Raw genomic sequence first — 24,016 nt, 5'->3', positions numbered from 1 at the left:
ATGGGGGATTTTAAAATAGTGAACTGAATGATATGGTCAAGATATAGCATACCTTCCCTATCTTTGAATTACAATTGCGATTGCTTGTAGAACAGCTTCATTGGTTTTGAATTAACATTACATTCTTTATTATACCAGACAAATGAAAAAAAAAATCAGTGAAAGCTTCTTGAAGCAAATAATTTTCTTACCTTTTTTTAAGGCTACTGTTTATCATTTTTATGTCGTAACGGTTTATCAGTGGTTTATAAACTCTCTAAAGCATCATTGCAAGTTCATGGTAACTGCGTGTTTTTGCTCTTTCTTTCTTTCTTTCTTTCTTTCTTTCTTTCTTTCTTTCTTTCTTTCTTTCTTTCTTTCTTTCTTTCTTTCTTTCTTTCTTTCTTTCTTTCTTTCTTTCTGTCTCTCTTTCTTTCTTTCTTTCTTTCTTTCTTTCTCAGTTTGGCCGAATTTATGATAGAATGTCCTGTATTTTAATTCACTCCATCATTTTCATTCGAGGGAGATAAAAAAAACAGTCTACAAACTGACCAACTCACTATCTGAGGTAGATGGATCAGTGTTTAGAACAAGCCTGATGCAACACACCCCATGCTTGCATCTGAAAACCTGCTGCGGAGAGACATATCCTATGCCGCTTCCTGCAGAGGGTTCCCTCTCCCCTCACAAGCCAAACACCACAATGACAATTCAGATTCCAGTACTTTTGAATTCCAGTAAATGGTTAAGCAATAAGGGTAACGTGTATATTCGGAGGAAATGGAAGCGAGCAACCAAACATGACATGATGACACTCTGAATTGAATATCAAATTTCAGTGTAGTTAGTGACCATCCCTGCTGTCAAGGAAGTTCAACAGTCACTGTCATTTGTCAGTGATGCAGCACATTTAAAAGAACATTTGATTTCGACTATAACATGCTTTTTTTGGTACCGTTTCCTTTTGATACAGCCACACCAAAACACACTCAAAAACAGCATTTCATGGAAGGACTTGTCGGACGTTTTATCTGTTAAATCCTATTTTATCCGACAGAAACCATAGCAACATTGCTTCTTAGCCAATCAAAAGCAAGAAAAGTTGTCAGATCTGACACATTGTCGAACGTTGATGAAACGCTCCCCAAAACAACAAGAGGTATTACGTTTGTATTACGGATGATATACCATCGATAGTCGTATAGGACTTTTATCGGCTACTCTACGACTCCAGTAAGGCAACTTAATAATGTGGTGTCTACTTGATGTAAAACGTCCAAACTTAAAGAAGTTCAAACCATTCTTTTTCGGAACAGTGTGGTCATGGTTACGTCTCCGATGGACTTTATTCAAAGAATTCGAATTACACTCATTGAAAGTATTTGTTACTTAATTATCTTGTCGTGATCTAAATTGGGGCTGCTAATCCACCATCCCCTGCTCTCCTTCCACATCATTTCCATACTTAGAAACTGAGGTAAGGGTCAGTCTATTTCCAACCCTTTACCGTGTTTTATCTCATTAATGTATAGTGTTTCGGGCTTGCGATAAATATGGACGCGGCGTCAAAGACTTTGAGATAAAAAGCAAAAGCATGCACGCTATTGACGTAGAAGATCAGTGGGTAGCTAGACATGAAGTCATTTCTAAGTGTTGCTCTTGGCCAAAGAAGCGTTGTTGTTCTCAGTCAGAGGTATGGAAAGTTGGCCATTAACACTTACAAACAACTATTTTGTAACTCGGAAGTTCACCGTTGAGATTTTATTAATCATGATCGCGTCTTGCCTCCCCCTGTCACATGACGGTTTTTTTTTTGTTTAGAATATGAAATGTTCCATATTTCCCCATCCTATCCTCCTTAAAACAAGATATATGAGATCATAATAATGCGGGATTATCTGAACAATGCAATTGTTAATAGGGAGTGTCCCTTAAGATGTAAAATCAGAAATCAATTTTGATAACAATCATGACAATAGGCCCAGTTAAAGTACTCGTTTCCTAAAAAATTATATGATTTTTTAAATACATTTAATGGGAAAATCATCATCACAATTTACCTGAGTGACAAAATCCAACAAGGTGTATGTAGCACCTAGGCAAAATATTACTCGTGATTGTTGGTCCCAGTGTCAGCTATTCTTTGGTGGTGTATATATATTTAATTATTGAAGTGTACACCATGCCTCGTTTTCTATTTCAAATTTTCATTTAAAATATTCAAGTTAATACAGCCATCGAACGCAGGTTAATCGTTATTTATCTACAATTTTCATGAAAACGCTATATAATGAACTGGGTAAACATGAAATTGGTACACATGATGAAAAAATAACTTCATGATCTTGAAATCTGTATTTTTCCTCGTCATGATCGGGTAGTAAAGTAGATTAAGAAGACGATGGATATCCATAGTCTCCCCTAAAGTGCACTCGTAGTAAATTGGCAAGTGCCTGTTCAATTTTGGAATCTTGGCCCGTCCTCAAAGGGGCAATTTGTTGAAGTCACTTTTTCGACTCCAAAAATAAACCACTAACTTGAGCTGCCAAATCACGTCACTAGAACAAGAGGTGAATGAATGTGTCGCTTATGAAGTTTTGGTCACACAACACTACTTAGATTGAAAATAAACGAAGTCAAGGACGTTTCCCTTCAAAAGTCACAAACGTCTTCACTGAAATAATAATACATACATGCATATATTCTTTATGACAAACTGATTTTGTATGAACACATGTTTTAAAAGTGAAGAATGAGGATAATTGTGAAAAGGAAGAAAATATTTCTTTTATGAATTAAAAAAGAATAATGCAATTAAAGAAAAAAAATATATAATGTAATCCACAAAATGGCTTATGATAGCGGTTGTTTGGTTGTAAATCAAAAAAGCTTTTTATAAACCAAAGTTTAATGATAATATGTTTAGTATTTCATAGCTAAACAATTAAAGTATAATATTTCAGAACATGGCCAGAGATTCATTTCTTTTAATGTTACATTTGACATTGTAATTGTCTTATTCTGAATATAGACAAAACATGGGTGCATTACCCACGGGAGTATTTCGAACAATGCTGCAAAAAATATCTGCTCGACTAACTTCTGAATATATACATTTCATTCATATGCCTTAAATGATTTAACTAAATACACTGTTGTAGTTACTATGATAGGAATGTTTCCATTGAAATATCGTCATGATCATATTACTGGCAGTAAACTGTTACACTGTCAACAACATCGTTGAAGTGTTCATGCACTTTAAAGTTTCAGGTTTAGTGTGAGATCCGTACTCTTCTTTTGAAGAAGATCATGGCTAGCGAAAATCAGGCCCAACTGCCAACTGTACCAATGTACATGGTTGATGCCATCGAAAAGCTCAACCTTCTTCAATTTGATGAAGACCATTGTACGATCATGGAGTGCTCCCAACTCACTGGTACGATCGAACCTTTTGTGGTAAAGTTGTACTTCTGCAGTGTCAGAGTAAAATCTTATCCTACCACGATCAACTAACACATGTTTATGCATTGACCACATTAGCCATGTTCTGCCATCATGACTAGCCTATATCAATTGAATTTCCAAGAAGCATTGGGCTATATATCTGGGCATGACGTACCCTGATCGATTTGTCTTCGGGATCTATGTTGAAGATGCTCGTTTCCTTTAGCGCTGTTTAGGCGTGGGTGCAGGATGAGGACAATTTCTTCATTTTCGATCTTATGCATCGACATGCATACGAGATAAATATCGCTCGTAGAGCTGGCGTTCTACGACTGTAACATTAGGTTATACTGTAATTTAGAATTTGTTGTGAGAATGATTTTTTCCAAAGATCCTGGTGAAAGTTTAAAAAAAGTTCATGACCGCTCCTTCGCAACCTTTGTTTCAGTGCCGGAAACTCAATATATCTATATAATCATGATAATTAGTACACGTTTTATGTAGGTGTAGGCTACCTGTACCTTTGACGTCAGAAAGCTTTGTAAATGAACTTCCTATAAGATTTTCATTTGTTTTCCACCTTTATCTTGTCTGATCAGAAGTTAATTATGTTGTATTATAATGTGATCGGTGAAAATGACTAACGGCGGTCAGGACGAAACTGGATCAGCATGCTGTTTGACATTGTCTTCAAAGAACAGTAACAGTTTGCTTCAATGTTACCTTTGAAGCTCTTGTGCGATATATTTCATGCGGTTTGTATGTGTAATCGTTCATAAATAGAAGAAAAAGGAAATAGTTTATTCTATAAGTAGTTGCAAATACGTAGATTCCAACAGGCATGGCAGGAGGGGGAAACCACCGAATTTGTGCCTCCCAGTTTATAGTAATCCCAAAGGGCGAAATATTCAAAGGTATATTTTACCTACTTAAAGGCTACGTTATTATCAATAAGGTATATATATATATATATATACTGATATGTAAAAAGTGACAAAGATGTATGAATAAATTGCATCAAAAATTGATATAAAGTTATATAGAGCGAAATGAAATATGAAATATAGTTAGGAATATTGTAAGTCAAATGCACCCAAATAAAATAAGAAATTTGGTCACCGGTCTTTAAATTATCAGACTAAACAAAATCAATATGTCCAGTTTTGACAGAAGATAATCTTGATCAAGAAAAAAAATAACGATTTACAACGTTTCACTTATTCGCCAAATGGCATAGCTTGTCATGAAAGTTCAAGGCTAAATGCCACACCTTTAATTGCCAGGGGTGCGATGTTCCTTCCCCATGGAAACGATGATGTCAGGTCAATGTTACAGTCTTACCAAAGAGCCGATCCCGGACCAACCAAAGCTATTACCTTATTTCGAATAACATATTATTGGTCGGTTTGGAGGTGATTTCGTTGGTGTAACTGAATATCATTCGTCTTTCTTTTTGATGTAGTGATTATCTGATCTTCATTATAACCTTGGTACTTAGGAGAGTAAAAGTGGGATAAGTTACAGTTTCCTGAAGGACCTGGGGAGGTGGAAACAAGGAAATTGCGGAATCTTAAAATAATACCCCAGTTGTACAGAAAACAAACAGAACCACACATGGAACTAGTAGCTCCAAGGAACCAAAGGATTTATATTTTTAAAATCGTCTGCATTCCATGAAATCAAACTTTACCTTTGAGTAATATATGTTGATATTGAACTTCAGCATGCAAAATATGTTATATCAATTATTGCCACCATATGGAGGAAGTATGTATATCAGTTTAGTCAATATCTATGACACGAATCGATTACTTGCTTGGCAATCGTTAATTTCACGTGATGATTATGATAACTAATTATTGCATAAATATTGTGTCGTGGAAGCAAAGATGTTTATCAACATTGGCCATGCGAATATTCTTATAGTAGGTTTTGTCGAGATCTTATTTCAGAAAAAATATTCACAATATTTTTTACAGTGTGCGAGGATAGGACCTTTTTTTATAGGATGTCCTATATGTGTATACTATTTATTTTTTCATGGGGGTGTTGCTTGAGTTCGCTTTGCTGTCGAGCAAAAATGTATAACAATTGTTATTTTTGCATCTCACTTAAATTACTTAAACGCATGCAATCAATGACATTTGCCTTTTCTATTCTAGGGACGGGGGATAGTTCAGAAAGTTCTGAATCATCTAGATCAGCGTATTGTACACAAATTAAGCGACAGTGTCCTAGGCACCGGTTACGAGGTCCCGTCTGTGGGACGGATGGAAAGACGTACGACAGCGAGTGTGATCTCGAAATAGCCAAGTGCGATGGAATTTTAGTGGAGAGAGCATCGAAAGGAAGATGTTTCAGGATGGACGTACCGACAAGTGAGAACAGCTTTTCCAAAGTTTGCATGAGATCTGTAGCTTCCTAGCTAATCTGAACAAAATGAAACAATAAGCATGATTTCAATATATCTAAGTTTAAGCAGCCCCCAAAATGTAAATGTAAATATTTGTATACGATGTTGTATTTTTTACACCTTCTGTTGGATGGTGAATGTAGGGTCTTCACAAAGAATATGTCAAATGATTAAACCTTGTAACAGTTGGACATCTTGTGTCATGCTTCGTACCACTGGCGTAAATCCCGGGGGGATCGGGGGATATATCCCCCCCACTTTTCGAGGAGGGAGGGATGGCCTGTACAAACATCCCCCCCCCCCACTTTTTACGAAAGAAATGAAAAAAAAATCACAATAGATAATTGTTTTATTGGTGAAAATTCTTCCTCAAATACCGCTTAACAAATAAAACAATATTATTAAATCATAAAATACAAATAAAGAGCCATTTCACCATTTCCAAACGAAATACTTATGTCCTTATTATAACATTGAAGAGAAACCCCTGTTTCTTCCAATTCATCAATGTTGGGGTCTTTGGGAAGGGATGAAGATGGAATGTCAAAATTTTTTGAATGTAATCTCTAATAAAACCATTATACCATCATGGGGTAAAAAAAGATAATAATATTGGAGGGGTATTTGCCATATGGACATACAGTGGCGTAACTACGGGGGACATGGGGGGCACATCCCCCCCCCCCCCCCATCGGCTGACCAAAAACAAAAACGAGGAAAGGGGGAAAAGGAGAAAAGAGGGAGAAAGGAAGAGAAACGTAGTGGGAAAGAAGAAAATATTGTTCATTATAATGTTATATTATTCATTATAATGTTATATTATATTATAATTATGTTATGTTACATTACAACTTTATAAAACATAATTTGCCCAGGGCCTACGTCTATTTTTATTGTTCCTGGTGCTCGCATTGTCTGTTTAACGAGATATATAATCCTGTAACATACCGTTTTCAAGTCAATATAAACCAAATATATTTCCTAGCACTTGAGTTATCATTGTTTTATGTAGTGACATATGCTTCTTTTTCATGACTCAAAAGTGATTGCCCCATGTTAAGGTCTTCGTATATATGAAACATTTCCTGTCCGTGATTACGTTTGCATTAGTGGATTGGTGAGATATGTCTGCTCTTCATGAATTCCTAAAATCAGTCCTTTAAATGTCCCTTCTTCTGATCTGAATATCAAAAATTTTCAGCTCGCGCTTCGCGCTCGCATCATTTGGTTAATGAAATACGTATGGTCCTAGTTAATTCCTACAAAGAAACCTTAGAATGCCCCACTTCAGGTCTGAATTATCTAAGTGTTCAGCTCGCGCTTCGCAGTCGCATTGTTTAGCGAGACAGGTACCTATCATGATTACACAAATTTGATTATATTGTCCCTTGTTAGGTGTGAATATTAAAAAATTTCAGCTCGCGCTTCGCGCTCGCATTATTTGATCAGTGAGCTACATATCCGTTTAATGACATTGTCCTTAAAATGTCTCTATTAGGTCAGTATAACTGGCAACTTAGCGCACTCACTTAGTGATTCAAAAATTTTGCTGGTGCCCCCCCCCCCTCCCCAATGCCGTGACCCACGGTACAACACTGTGGACATATCAATGACAATTCCTTGCATATCTAAAAAATGATTGCAAAAAATGCCAAAATATTTCAGTCATCCCCCCACCCATCAACACGGATTTACGCCAGTGCTTCGTACACTACAAAAACTCCGATGTTGCTTTACCACCAGCCCGGAATCTATGTCCACGCCAGAGAAGTATTGAAACAACACCAGTTTGGAAATAAACCGATGCTGTTTTAATACTAATTGGTGTTGTATAAACACCTATCTGGTGTTAGACCCAAACCAAACTGGTGTTGTTTAACACTTCTCTGGTGTGGACATATAGGCCTATAGATTCCGGGCTGGTGGTAAATCAACACCGGAGTACTTGCATTGTAATAATAATGATGATGATAATGATAATAATCCTACTAATAAAGATGCTAATGTATGTTAGAGCTTTTATTTGGGATGAACTTAATGGCAGATTTCCATTTTTCTTTCTTTTTAGCAAATACTCCAACGCAAACGACATGTCGGACTAGTTGTCCACATCCAGCGCTTTCAGGAGCGAGACTCGCATGTGGCACGGACGGGATCACCTATATTTCTGAGTGCCACTTGGAAGCACTGAAGTGTATGCTGGGTACCAGGGTCCATCTCCTTTACTATGGACCTTGTAGGAGAAGATACGGTGAAGGAGGGGGTGGAGGCGGAGGAGGAACCTGGGGAGGAGGAGGAGGTGGAGGATGGGGAGGAGGAGGAGGGGGTGGTGGAGGTGGCTATCCCACTCCTTCAACTACTACCACTACGACAAAACCACCAACAACGCTGTTGTTTTCGACACGCCCTGCAACAACTACTGCGACTAGCCCACCACCCCGTACAGAGCCACTGATTCCAACGGCAATGTTTCCAGAAATAAATCCAGGTGAGTAGTGAATGAGCAATTATGGTATATAAAAACGAAATAACAATAGTCATTCGTATCTTTCCGTTGATCAGTATAAGCAATTTTCATTTCATAAGAATTAATGTGGATTTAGGTAATTTAGGTAGTTGCTGGCGTCGACCACGCCTGGTGTGCAAATCCATCACGTAAGGAATTCATCTGGGGGTTCTGCTTCTCACCCCATTAAAATATTAACAAAGACTACATGGGTTCGGGGATTCGTTAAATACACGTTACTTCAAAAATGGTGGAAAACCTTGCTTGGCTTGCCACGCTCCAATCATGAAGGAACTGACTTAAGTCAAACCATGCAAACAAAATATCAGTGGACGTGGTGAAGCAGCATTAAGAGTAAAGTAAGGTCGTTATCTTATTATGGTGAATGACATGATTGATATCATTATAAAATATTTCATTTCATGACCCAAAGTAAACTGACTTTCACACGCCATAATCTTCCAAGAAATAATACCCAAATGCAATAATATTAGTTTAATTTGCTCTTTATTCGAAGAATCTTGCTTGGCACTGTCAGTGAAACAGATATCAGAGTTAATTGTGAAGCGTTGTGGCTATGATATGCCTCTCTTTACCTAGCGATCACGCCTATCACTTCCCAATAAATCACATTTTATAATCCACTTTCTCGGTTACATGTAGGTCGACCATTATTCCTCAATGGATAGTAAAAGGCTGTCAACACCTTTAATTAGATAATGTTATGACAGTCACCCTTTGTTATGAAAATTGTATTCTGTTTTTTAATGCAGTTACTTGATAAATCATCTTAATTGTTTTAATGCTTCGAAGTAGGAATTACATGATAATATCATTGCATCACAATGTTAAGGGGGGGGGGGATAGTTCATTTCCTTTTGGTCACAGATACATTTTTTTGTTCAAAATAATGATACTTTTTCATTGATTTAATATAATTAATAATATGAATGCGATATATACTGAAACACTCAAAGGATGGGATGGCCGCGTGGCACAAGAAGTCTTTTTCTCGAATTCAGACCCCCTAAACTAAATTTAGACGAAATTTCACCGTCATTAGGCATGAAAGGGTATATAGCAAATTTGTAAACATAAAACAGGTCAAATCAACATATTAACTTTAGATCACCTGGTGATATTCACACTTCTTTTTTTTTTAGTTACAATTGTATCTTTCCCGGTCAAGCTTATTGTTAAAAAAATAATCAGAACCCTTGTGCTTTTTTACAAACAACATATGGGCCTTAGAATTAGAGATTATATAGAAATGACTATTCGATAAAGATAACCGATGCGTTTGTAAGAAATTGATGGCTTTGCCATTTCACAAAAGACACACCCTGAAGTGCTGGGTGAGACAACCTTACTACTGGTAAAGATGAATCACGTCTTCCCCATCAAGCAAGGTTCAAGTATGGGTCATTTTCAAAAGATGACACACAAAGGTGGTATTAATGAAGAGCACATGGTCCTCTCTATTTACCCTTAAACCACAATGAGGGGATGACAAGCTTGTTTACAGCTCCAGCTAGTCAGTACTTTTTTTTTCGAGTGTGCCCTTCTTTAATATCAAAATCATAAAAGAAACATTCATATAGGCATAATGGATACCCTTTTCCCACTGTGAATGACCATGATGTCGCTTTTCAAGAGGGTCTGTTTGTTCGTCCTACGTTCTGTAACTTATCCTCTATTCGTCATCATCCTGACTAATCCCTCGCTAAATATGATGACGTCAAATCATTACTCGTGGAATATTGAATAAAGGGATAAACGACTTACCTGGGAAATCCCTGGCATTTGAGCGTGCCATCTTCCCGCGTTAAAACATGAAAATGAACTCTCAAAAAGTTTTTATTAAATATTCGGAAACAAAGATATGCACAGAACATAAATCTGTTTGTGCTTGCGGTAAATGCAGATAAAAATATGTACAGAAAAACCCCTTTCTTAAGATTAATAATGTTAATGAACATTTAATTAATTAAGGGGTTGTTGGCGAATATTACTTAAACAAATAAGGAAAAACAAAAGAAATACGATCAAATGAGTCACAAACACACACAAAACACTTCTTCTCCAATGGGTTTTCTTCTATTCTTTCCTCGATGCAGTAGCCGGCTGATGTTCTATTTATTACATGTATATTGATTCATCAGTCTCATCATGATATCATTATCCATGAATCATCAATCCATCTAAAGGCCACCGGTCTCTAACATGCATCTCAGTTAAAAGCACCGACAACAGAACATGAAGGGCGTGACCCGTAGCCAACTACGATTTACACTGCGGGGGTGTAGTGTAAGATTATGGTCTGTTCCTACCCCCCCCCCTTCCCGCTCAGTCTCCCATTACATTTGTCATTATCCGATCACTAGGGAAACGTTTGTTATATGTTATTACACACACACACACACAAATGAAACGCCACATCCAAATGTGATCTTGCCACAAATGAAGGTACCCAGATAACATACTGGTCCTGCTCTTCTAGACTAGGTCATCTGGGTAGATGAAGACAAACATTAAAAAAAATGTATGATTGGCTGTGAGGAGAATTCAATAAAATTATTGTACATGTTTTGAAATCTTTTTTACTCTAATACAACTCGTGGTGAATCCCTGAATCGAAATTGCACATTTACACGTACAAGACTTGATGTAGGGGCGACGTCTCCCTTATTACACCTTCCACTACGCCACTTAATTAATTGCGCCTGTAGATGTCGGGTTTCGCCGTTATCCCAAGACAAGAGTCGATAAGCCCCATCAATACAGACCGCCTTTACCAAGTCAGTCACCAAACTTAAATCGAATGGATTGACTTTCCCTCCTTAATCCCGAACATGTTTCATTGATCTGAGCTACATGTAAGTAATACTTAAAGCAAAATGTTAACCTCCTTTAACATGTATTACTGTCAATGCACCGCCACGAAGAACAACAATTTCGTTGCTCTAATGGATTACATCTCCCTTCGCTTTCAGACTATATGAAAGCACATTAATCAAATGCTCTTTATCATCCAATGTCTTGGTAGGACATTCCTTTCCATAAACTCTGGGTAACTCTGATGACTAATGCATATATATTTACTGAGAGCACCTGCACTCTCTCAAGCTCTGGTGTTACCATTAGACGGCATCCATTCCCTTAGAATGGTCTTATCTATCTGCCCATCGTACTGGTCTCAAAGTGGACGCAGCAGAGGGACACTTGCTACTGATTCATTAGGGATGATTATGGCTTAGCAAATTGCTACTGACACACAGATGATCCATGTTGGCCTCCCTTAACGAGACAAGTTAGCAGCCAGTACCCAAAGACTAGTGCTCGAGACACAGAGGATGATAGATGGTGTCTCGCCTTAGAATAGATCAAGGCGCCACATCGAATAATGGAACCCTCGCGAAGATGAACAGTTTGGTTCCGGACACCCAGAAGAAAGGGCAACATTAATGAATACACATAAATCGTTTGAATCTTACTTTTTGGACATATTCTAGTACTAGGAATACGTAATTTCGAATGTACCTTCCGACGTTCTCTTTGTATTGAAATGTACTTTCTAACATTGGACATTATCATCTTTTGTTATCCTGCTTAATGTCTGGACATAGGTCAACCCCATGTCACCATGACACATTTACGTCCTAACAAGCCCGGTGGGCGTATTCTATTACAACTGGATATGAGTGTCAATCGTCTTGAACGTTTCTCATAAGGTCATCAGTCGTTGTCACGCTAATCAATTTTCGCAAATTAATAGCAATTTTGTTTATGTCCGCTACAATGAAAGAAAAAAAATACACACGAGATGATTCTGAGGAGCAGTGAATCACGATGACCCGTTAAGGTCATCCAGTCTAACAAAGACAAAATAGTGTTTTGGGTAATTTTAAGAGGTACGAAGAAGAACATCCATCTTCTTTATCAGTTTACTGCACCACATAATAAGATAAAGGTCACCCAAAATTGATGACGGGAAACCCGATTTGAAAACAAGGGCGAAAGTCGCGACGACACTGCCTAGGAATCCTTGTTCCAATTAAGGTAGAGAGGGATCTCAAATGATTTCAATTTGATAAATCTCCTTCCCAGGGTCTCTCTATTATCAATCTCACAGGCATGTTGATGATATGCGGAAATGTTACGTACTTATCCGATCTCCATGGGTACCAAAGCAAGCTGTGAAGCGTCATCCGAGGTGTGAAAATCAAGAAAGCAGGGATGACAGATGGCGGTTACGTGGCCTCTTGGCGCCATCTCACCGAACTGCAAACAGAGTCCATGCACTGAATCATTAAAGAACTTAACCGATATAATTGCAATCATTTAGGCAATGCACAGATTTGTGTTTTTTCTTAAATTTATTGTAAAGAGAAATAACGGGTTCTTTATTTTTCACTTATCCCTAAATGATATCAATGGGATTCCTTGACAGTCATGACAGTGGCCCTTTTCATTGCAAGATCCTCCTGTAGTCGATGTGTTCAATTCATGTATGCCTATAGCTTCGATATCAAAGTCGACTACGGGCTCGCTTGGGTCATCGACAAAAAAGCCACATCGATGTTTGTTGCTGCACATTGAGAAAGAAAACGTGGCAGAGGTTGCACGCAGAGATTTGGAAAGAGTCTGTCGAGCGCAGACATATTATATTCAGACACTTAAAACTACATGTATGTTTGAACTTAAACCAGGTATGCCAGTGTTAATGAAATTATACTGTTGTGCCTTCCGTCACACCATGGCACTTGCTATTGATATCCGTCATATTTCCTTGAGCCATTGTTTTACACCATGTATCTATATCGATTTGGCTTCTAATTTGAAGCTGATGATCCCTATTCAGATGGTGGCCCTTGTCCGAATGCCTGCCCGGACAACAAGTGGAAACCTGTATGCGGGACGGATGGAAAGACCTACGAGACACTGTGTCACCTTCGATACGAGGCCTGCATGCCAGGGACGCCTGACGTATCACTCGCTCACATAGGGGAATGTTCCGGAGATGGTAAGTGGCTGACAGTATATTTGATTTTACTTTATTTTAGTTATTTCTGCATTCACATCAGTATCAGAATAAAAAATAATATTATACAATATAAAAAGGTAATACATATAACAAAATAATAATAGCCGTATAGTGTAAATAAATATCAACAAGATGTAATTTACATTTTTCAAAACAAAATTATTTTAAGGAATGCAGGAGACCGCCTTCGTGAGCGATTCAGTTTCAAATGTTATGATCAAGCCTAAGTTAACATGGTTAAAGAATTGACTAACGAAAAGGGGCCTTTTTAATGCAATGGTAAGACTTGTTTTCAAGTTTGAAAGGCTATGTATATCATTTATCTAGTCAGCTCTCACTGGGAGTTAATTCATTAAAGTGTATCCTTTCTAACAGTTATCGAGTTATATTTATATAACCTTATCTTATATGAGTCATTTTTCAATCCCTCATATCGTGAATACAATCAGATGTTTCTCCACATGCATTATTTTCTACAAAACTTAAGAACGTGAAAGCTGCGACCGGGAACATGAAGACATCGTGGAGTAGTGTAGCTATATTAATCAGTTAACCTCGATTCTCGGCAAGCATAGCACGTGCTATATGAAACATGAATGAAATAAACAAAAAGAGACAGAAGGAGGGGGTCAAATGGTTTAAATGTCAATAGAAATGATGCATCTTTCACCAGTGTTTAATCATTAGAGTGGTCACACAGGTGGAAAGCCACATCCTAAACAGCGGTAACTCATTGATCATAGCACAGGTGGTCAAATCTGTTTGATAAAATAAGAACAAAATGACGTCTTCTATAATTGTTTAGTCACATTAACAATCATAGATCGAGGGTTATGCCATGGTTGAAAGGTAAAAAGAAAAACTACCCTGGGTACCCAGGGTAGTATACCTTTGGACATCTGACTTTGGGCATGCTTTGGGGAACTAGTCCATGGACTTCCGGATCTATTTCCTTGTCGTCGTCTGTCCGAAACAACTGTCCATTAATACTTCATAGTGACAATAAATGGGTGAAGCGATACCCTGATATGTCAATTTTTAAAAATGTATTTCTTACACAAATTTGCTCTAAATTATCTCTCTCTCTCTCTTTATAATTGATACCCAGATTGTGCGATTTCATGTGATGGGTTTGGCTACAACCCTTGCTGTGGAACAGATGGCATTACGTACTACAATAAATGCGAACTAGAAAGATATGCGTGTTTCACCAACACACCGAAAGAAAAGTTGTACGTGGAGCATCCTGGTGCATGTGTAGCTCCTTCACCAGGTAAGAGACCAAAGTGATGCAATGCCCTGTGCTGCCTTTATAATACCGTAATGTTCAACATGTACAAAACAAACATATAGACATGACATGCATGAGAGAGGAAATAACCATCCGCGTAGTACGTTGTGCCAACGTGTTCACTAAATTTGGAATTTACAGGCCCTTCATACCATTTTCAATGAAGGATATTAACATCTTAAATGATAACACACAAAAAGGGCGTCCAAGTTGTAGTGGTAAAATCGAATCTCATCAAGTAAATCAAAGGTGCCAACATATCCGTCCTACTACTGTACATGATATATGCATAGCATTTTGAATAATCTACACATTTTACATCTTATCATACTGATACTTAGATCAGAAAGGCATCTCCAAGACTTTGAGGGACATTGTTGTAAAAGTCCAGAAACCATGTAGTATCAGATTTGTGTTACGTACGTTCCATCATGCACAGTTGCACAAGGTTCGTTTGTAGTAAACATCCGGTTAAACGTAGATTCATAACAAGGATATCATTTCAATATATGGATGTACTTAATGATTTCATTGCCAGTCAAGAAGTTCAATTGAAAGTCGTACATGATTTTGATTCCCTGGCTAGAATTTATGTAAGATGACCGTGAATTTTAATTTTCCCTTTCCCGTTCATATCTTCCAGGATGTCCATCCGCGTGCCCTGCGCCTGATGACCATGAAGTGTGTGGATCCGATGGAAATACTTACCCATCACTATGTCACCTCAACAGACAGGCATGCTTGGACAGTAGCACTCTAAAGATAGATCATCCAGGCCCTTGTTCCATTGCCACCATAGGTAAATTTTGTTACGATCGTATCCGATATTCAAATTCATATGTGCCATCTTTCAACCTGTCTTCGCCACACTTGTCAGTGACCCTCTTTTCCTAATCATTTCAGTCAACTTGGAGGCTGTTCTCACTACGTTCCTAAAACTAGTTTACTGGAAACTAGTTTAGTGGAAACTAGTTTAACGCGTAGTGAGAACGGTCGAAGCGGTCTTGGAAGCGATCTTCCAAACCAGTTTGGAAAACCACCTCGCGATGTAGTTTTCAAGATCGCTTTGCCTCGTTAAACTGGTTTTAGCGTAAGTGAGGACACAGCCGTTCTTCGGGAAGTTCTTTGTGCATACCTTTTTCCAAAATCATATGATTTCATTCTTATTCAAACGAAACTCGCTGATTATCTCCCATAGACGGATACGAATTTCTTTCGAAAACAATAACTTCCTACTGTCATTATTGAATTAACGTTAATAAACAAGAATTGTTACTTTTGTTGCAAAATACATTGTGACCTTGCCATCTCTTGACACGTTTCCTACATGCGTAGGGTGTGGGGGTATCTTGTTAGCTCACGACCTACCTATACACCCAAAGCCCGACCTCATGTTTATACCATATGTGAGTTTCATGTTAATCTGCCTCACTCAGGCACATCAGCCCGATATCCTATTAAACCTGTTAAACCAAATTGTTGTTTTCGTGGCAATTTAGTAAATTGCGTTGGTACTAATGAAGTCTGATGGTGATGCCGTTATATCCAGATACCTTTTGACGTAAAGCTGAAACTAATGTCAGCCATTTCAGAGGAACACTTGTGTCTGGTTGAATTAGCATCACTTACACTCATTAATCCATTACGGAGGTCGTTGAGTTTCTTAAAGGGAGTTATTAGGAAATGACCGATTACTTACCATGGCTTCCGTTTAGGGGAATCATAAGTTTCCTTCTACTGAGGTGAAATCAATCATAAATCTTCTTTATTAGTTTGTGGTGTTATCCGGTTTACGAAATTACTAGTCCAGTAAAATGTAAATCATTATTTAATCTTTTGTATTCTGAAATTCTTGTAATAATAGACTAACGAAGAGATCTCAGTGATTTGTTAAAAATGAATGGATTTTAGTCGGTTCACCATAATAAAACTGTTGGCAATAAACAGCTAACGTTGACTGAGAAAAAACCCCGATAAATCAGTAACTCCGTTGGTCACATCTAATTCAGTCCAAATACTGGTTAAGAGAATATGGCAAACTGAACTTTCGATGACTAGAATTAAAGAGAGAACCAAAGACATCATGGACATGGTCGAACTTTCCACATTGTCAAAAATTACTGCAGCATTCGATATCGCATTAGTCACCAGTTCCTTCCGGCAACATGCAGAGTAATTAAAACATGGTCATGTGCGAGCAAATGATTAAAGAAAACCACGTTGTCAACTTATAGGTTTATATTAAATCATCACGCAATTGAAAGCCATAATATTTACTCATCCCCCCGTAATAATGATAATAATAATATCATTATGATCATTATCATTTGTAGTAGTAGTAATAATACGAATAATAGTTATGATAACAATAGTAATTATAATGAGAAGAAAAAGAAAATGGTAATGATACATTTACTACTAATAATAATCGTAATTTAACAATAATAATAATAGTAAATGAATCATAAAACGAGAAGAAAATATATAAGTGAAAATTAAATTAACAAGCTGACCTACTTAAACAAATGGATATAAGTATACCATTCTGCATCAGGTTAAGCACGTATTATATTTCTATTGAATTGCAAGAAGTTTTGTAGGTTCTCATCTGCCTTTACCGCAACTTATTTGCCCCCCCCCCCCATTTCGTAGAAGATCAAAGCAGGGACTGTAAACCTCTCATCCCCCTGATGAAAAGTAGGTAACGTGGTCAAGTTTCCTACTTTCCACGAGCAGCATTGTGTATTAAATGAGTGGTCACTACCACAAGTTCACCAAAGACACCCCGAATTGCAATCAACCGCATTATACCTCCTTCGTGCGGCCAACGCTTCATTTGAGGTTGTGCCATTCGATTGCTACCAGTGCCGAGCAAACAAAGACAAACATTAAACACTTCTTAACATTTTAACTCTCATCCTTATTCCCTCTCGATTGCCGTCTTTTTCGATTAGATCCATGCCAACAGAACTGCCCATTCCTGTACTCACCAGTCTGTGGCTCGGATGGGACGACGTATTTCAACCGATGTTTCTTTGAGGTGGCAAAGTGCAGATCACCCGTTCTCCAAGGAGTCGCCGGATCATGTGGACTAAGGATATCGTGATGCACTAGAAGGTATTACTTTACAATCTCCTGGAAAGAATTGTCCTATTACCTCCTCAATTTGGAACCAGATCATGGACATAAAATGGACACATAACACTGTATACACTTTCACACACGCACCCCTCCACACACACCCACACACGAACACACCCTCACCATAATTTTATAACTGCCCCACTTCCCTGCTCTCACTGAGCATGTTGAGGACTTGGCCTTTAATATTGCAATCTACCTAAATAGTTTTAGAATTGGACAGTCTGAAAAAAAAGATATGCATTCCCTCGTCATCGCAATGTATGCATGATCTGATCTGATTTAGTAGATTTACCTTTATCTGTAACTTTTTGCAATGAGATAGATAGTAAGGGATGGACATGAAAGAGAGAAAATGGATGTTTACAGAATAATGTGACACGTGTTCAAGGCACTGATTTATCTTTGGGAAATTTTTGTCACGGAATTTGAGAACCTCTTAACAAGGCAAGGGGAGGCAGGTTGTAAAGTTCGTCATAACTTGGTGACAGAACAAAAGGCCGTGCATACGTCAGGAAATTGCTGAATTTAAAACCCATTGAGGCTTTATTACTTCATTTGTGGGTGATGATAAACAGATACAGATTTCATCTGTCTTTGTTCTCTAACAATTGAAAGTATGGTTAAACAAGGGTCAAAACAATGGTTAAGGGTGTAGCGATCAAAATAAACGGAATTTCCTCTAGCCAATTTACCAATATATAGAGGGGGAAGAACGAGGGATGCAGGGGACATAAAATACTTCAAGTCACAATTATACACTCATCAATGGGGAGTGAAGTTGGCCAAAATTACATCACCAATGACTGAATAAATGAGTAGCAAATTCGTACGTTTATACATTAATAAACAGCGGGAAAATGAATATATAATAAATTCATCAACAATTAGACAATCGGCAAATTGGAAAAGAAAGATGTTTAATTTCAATGTAGCAAAATAGATGTATGAACTAAATGTTGACTTTCATTGAAAGATGTTTTGGGAAGCACATAAGTTGATTAGGTCTATATTGCAATAAGTTATGAATATTCCTTTGATTTTATGAAACGAGATAACTAATGAAATTCGTGAATCAGATTATAAACATACATACTGTATAGACATGATAGATGATTCATCGTGTGTATCAACATCCCCCACGCTGAACGAAAACTGACAAACTAACCACGTGACTGTCTTAATTTAAGGCATTTATGAAGTGCAAGTGATGTTGTCCCCCTTTCCTTAATGTCAAAATATTTACCAATGTTGTTTGAAATTCGACGAAGTAATTTTGACATAACCTAGACTTGCATGAAGTGGGAGTGATGATGAATGTCATAATAATTTAATCGTATTTATCACTTGATCAGAATTTGCGTCTGCCGGGGAAGCCACCAACTTGGAAAATTACCATCCTTTCAAATTTATGTCATATCAGACGCAATGCCTGACATTATCCCAAACCAATCAGAGGAAATACATTTTATCAGTTTTAATGAGAAATATGAAGATGGTTAATCAATACAGGCGCGGATCCACAGTCGGACTTTCATGGGGTGCGCCCGCATGCACCTTCCGCACCCCCCCCCCCTCTCCTGCGCCTGTAATTAACACGATTAATGTCTAAATTATTGGCAGACATTAAAAAAACGAGACGGGTTCGTTAAGATAGAAAATATATTAATAACTGCCATGCCTCTTGGACTTATACTTGATGTATATATATATTCTTATAAATGGAAAACCGTTCCACTTTAGATGAGTTGTATGAAGGAAATTCATAATTCCATTATTTTCTAAGCTACGATCCGATGAAAGCAACATGCCAAAACATTCAAATACACTTAACGCAGTGCAAACATTTGCACATTGTTTACATCCCCCACCCCCTTTCACGGATCATCCCCCTTTACTTTCAATATTAAATTCATGTTCATTGCCCGAAATGTTGACTAGACCTCGGGCGTCCTCCTTGGATTACGAGCCCCCAAAGCCGGATGTGCGTCAAAAAGTTGAGGCTGGATTGTTAACGACCCGTTTCCCTCCCCAGGGACTCCTCCTTCTCTCTCCATGAAACCACAACAAATCTTCAGATATCGCTTTAAATTAATTATCATTGGTGTATCCTCCTTTAATGCCTTTAAAGAGCATGTTGGGAATGTGGAATCCCTTACGGGCGCTCTTGAATATTACTTGCTTCAGGAGTTGAAAGAATATAAAATATGCAATTTTTTTCATATATACACGTATACCACTGCGTTTTAATTCTTTTGAATAATCTTTATTTGCTACTATTGATTACCCATTTTTTTTATTTGGGGGGGGGGGGGGGGATCGGTGTAAATATTCGTCATGCATATTTTGTTTACACCTGTTTTTACAACCTTTTATCTCCTCTACTACAGATGGATTAGGATGCGCCCTCCATCATATTTATTGTGCAAACCAACCCAGCACTTGGAGAAAGAGAATAGAACATATTTAAAAAAAACAATGAGAAGATGATCATCCCGCTGGTTTAAGGTCATTGCATCATCTTTCGCTTGCATTCACCAAGTCTTTGCTCATACTTTGTTTCTCATGGGTCTCAATAGAAATGCAGAAAAAAATAGTTTGCTTGGTGCGATAGGCCTAAATGTGAAAACAATAACAAAGCACTTTTTATACACATGTAAGCAAGGTCAATTTTGCTTTTATTTTATTTTGTGATATGACTTGCCGCTAACATGGCTAAGTGGAAGGATGTGGATCAAGTGGTTACTGTGCTTCTCTAAATATGAGTGGTTTTTCCTAATTTCGGTATCATGAATATGTATTACCTTGAATTGTAAGGGGGAAAGTGATTCCAAGGGGGCCTTCGAAAATAACATTGCGTAAAGACTTCTATAGCTGAATTATGAATATCCGGCATTCTTAAAATCGCCATGATCTTATGGCTGATTGAGACTCAATAGCCCTTAATTCGAATTAACCTTTCCTGGAATATCAAGGTGTGGGTTTGTTTCTTTGCCGTTTTTTGTTTTTGTTTTTGTTTTGTTTTACATAATCATGAGGCATCACACAAGGTTCATTCAATATCATCATTGTTTCTCATAAAGTAAGAATGCTACATGTATGCTGCGTAATTTGGATGTTTGACTGAGGTGGTCCCTAAAGATCGTTGAGCTGGTTTAGTTTTGTTTAGGGATAAATGTGGTTAAGGTTTTTTTTTATATGACTGCTCCTACCCCCCTCCCCCGAATATTTAATCTTTTCGAAGGCCCAATCGTGATGATTATGATGAAAGGGGTATGAAACCCTGATGGGGAAACAAATTTTAATGAAAAGAAAGGATAAAGAGAAGCAATTATTTTTAAGTTCCATCAAATCGGTTACGAAATGAGATAGTTATGAGAAGTTTTTTTTTTTAAAGGTCTCAATTCGGTTTCTATTGGATACCGAAGATAGCAATGCCACTTCAGAGACACAGAGTATTAATGAGAAACAAAGCTACAGTACAATTGAGGAATAATTTTGTTAAACAAAACCTGGTTGAGATAACGGTATACCATGTCTTTCCACTGCACCAGGGCATTTCTGTGGAAGGGTGGGGGCGCTAGACTACGACTTTCGTCTAGAATAAAAAGCGACTCGGCCTGATTCAATGTAAACTGAAATAATTATACGCTAGAACACCGCAGGCATTCTAATCTCGTAGAAGTCGACGAATATTAGGCTGAGTCATGAAGCACAAGATAATTTTGATGTAGATTAACGTATATCCTCTGCTTCGTCGTGGACCCTACTGAGAAGTCCATATTCAAAGTTACCCGATTATTTCTTCATCTTTTCTTCCCCATTTTGTATTTTCTTCCTCATTTTATTTGCACTGTCGAAAAGTTTATTGGTAGTCGCCCCCGCCCAGTGGCGGACCGTGACCGGAGGAGACAAAGCATTGGAGGGGCACAGCATTGTTCACAAACAATACAGTGCCCCTCCAATCAATTGTCTCCTCCGGGTCACGGTCCGCCACTGCAGCCCAATCAATGTTCAGGTTGCTCTTTGGTTCACTGCATGGACCTCCAACTGTCAAACTTATTCTTAATATTTATTTAATAACTTCACATTTCAAACGTAATGATCTTTTATCTAATTACCCGACAGGAATCAGGATTTTCTTGCGTTTGATGATGTGCAAAAGCACACATTCATTATGATTGCCATAATTACTAATTAGTCAGTGACTATGATAATGATATGGTTATTTATTTATTTATTTTTGTGTTTTGTCGAAATGACCACTCGTGAACAATCGCATAAAAGCCAATATAAGCCTCATTTTAGTTAACATTTTTTTAAATTAAATAAATTATCTTGTTCTCAACACTGCTACCATCATTACCTTTTTTGTATTACATGTTTTGCGGTAAATCCTGAATATGACGTATGCTTACATGAATGAAAGTATATATTTGTATGATAATCCTTTGAAATGGAAAGTAAGGGTCTTTTGATGCTAATACACTTTCTAAGAATTATTTTAAAAATATATACGCATATAGGCTGGAATTCATGTAATAATGGACATTTTTCAGCCAATTAATGTACAAGCTCCAAAATATATCGCGATTCGATATCTGACAATGAAGGGACACTATACGATGTATGTCTTCATATGATATTGAACCTTTTTTTCATTGGCAAACTAAGCTTTATTTGCGTAAGTGTCTGGGTAATGTGCCAATGCATAGTGACAGTGGTGGTCAAGAGTTAGTGAACCCCACTGAAAATAAACACAATTAAAGTGTTCATGTTCTGCCATGACATCATAATTTATTTTATTGTAAAGTCAGGGGATAAAACTACTACATTCAATAAAGTTTGTTTCTCTTGGCTCACGGAACAGTGTAGTTTTGTTATCTACGTTCAACCAACACTCAGCACGAAGGAGTGCATTTTGTGGTAGGGTTCACTAACTTTTGAGCACAACTGTATGTGCTTACGTATGATATGAACATAAGAATAACGTTTTCGGGTAAAACGGTATAATGCCATATAATATAAAGGGGGAATTTCTCATGTATGTGTTAAGATATTGATTTAGGACTAGTTGTAGGATATCTATTTGGCTTTTTATTCGCTGTATATTGCAGGGTAATTTTTAATTAAAAAAGGGACATTACTGTATTATAGGTACCCTCTCCCGGTAACATGATGGAGTATATACTCCTGCACGTCCCCCGTGAAAACTTAGTGAGAGAACATTTACTACCCCTCGCCCCCACGTAAATTCGGATAGTGTAATTAAAATGTATTTATTTTTTCTTCAAAATTAATTAGACGCCTTTAGACCAGTATACATTTGTGTTTGAGTAATGTGCATAATAGTTGTCGCCGGAATCTACAATCGGTTACGATTTGTCCCCTCCAGATAGTGGACATCAGTAAGAATAAATTTATATAATATTATTTTATTTATAAATATTGTAGGTGTTGTAATAATAATCAATGTTTACAGGTTGGAAATATCAGCCCTAAGCGTCACGTGACTGTTATGATTGTGCTGTTTTGTATTTTAATGGTTGTATATATTCGTTTTCATATTTGTATTCATTAATATGGTCATGTTGACCGTCGTATCTTATCTTATAAGCATATTCTTGTCAAATAATCAGTTTTGTTGGAGATTGCTTACCGTGGAATGAGAATAAATTCAGAAAGGAAAAAATATTTTGTGATAGACAGTCATGATAGAGTCGTTTCTGTTTGTTATATTTTTTGGAAGAGATAGAGAGAGAGAGAAACAGAGACAGACAAACGGAGGGATGGGGAGATGAGAGATCAGGATGATACATTCTTGAGGTGCGGAAGAAGTGAGAGAAATAAATGAGAAAGGGAGACATGGCAGCATCGGCTTGCTCATATTCATAAAGGCTGGGAAAAGAAGATTTAAAATCAGTGTTTACATGCATATTGTTTGTATAATATGACTGGATGAAAGCCTAAAACTTCAGCAATAATCATTATACGTATCACCTATCATTTGTCACTATTCCAAAAATAATGGGGACGGATTTTAAATCTGTAAGATTACACTAAAACTACCTGATTATAATATAGGGTGATTTTCAGATTCACAATGGACATTCGGCTAATATATTTCAAATACAAACTTTTCAATGGAATAAAACTGAAGATCACCAATACGGAGTTTTGTATATTTTGTAATAC

General features: G+C 37.4%; 1 protein-coding gene across 1 annotated transcript in view; it reads left to right on the top strand.

Annotated features, from left to right (window-relative positions):
• Nucleotides 1-21,124, top strand: part of LOC129255989 (agrin-like) — a 39,325-nt gene extending 18,201 nt beyond the window's left edge. The window contains exons 4-10 of the mRNA XM_064097922.1: nt 5,589-5,804; nt 7,908-8,327; nt 13,189-13,368; nt 14,498-14,662; nt 15,324-15,479; nt 17,635-17,797; nt 20,212-21,124. Coding sequence (XP_063953992.1) covers nt 5,589-5,804; nt 7,908-8,327; nt 13,189-13,368; nt 14,498-14,662; nt 15,324-15,479; nt 17,635-17,786 — 1,289 coding nt within the window. The 3' untranslated portion in view covers nt 17,787-17,797; nt 20,212-21,124. The remainder of the gene's footprint in view (nt 1-5,588; nt 5,805-7,907; nt 8,328-13,188; nt 13,369-14,497; nt 14,663-15,323; nt 15,480-17,634; nt 17,798-20,211) is intronic.
• Nucleotides 21,125-24,016: the final 2,892 nt, after the last annotated feature.

Source organism: Lytechinus pictus, chromosome 3, assembly GCF_037042905.1.
Source record: "Lytechinus pictus isolate F3 Inbred chromosome 3, Lp3.0, whole genome shotgun sequence".
NCBI lineage: Eukaryota > Metazoa > Echinodermata > Echinoidea > Temnopleuroida > Toxopneustidae > Lytechinus > Lytechinus pictus.
The sequence above is the reverse complement of the archived record's forward strand: the minus strand, read 5'-3'. Positions and strand labels throughout refer to the sequence as shown.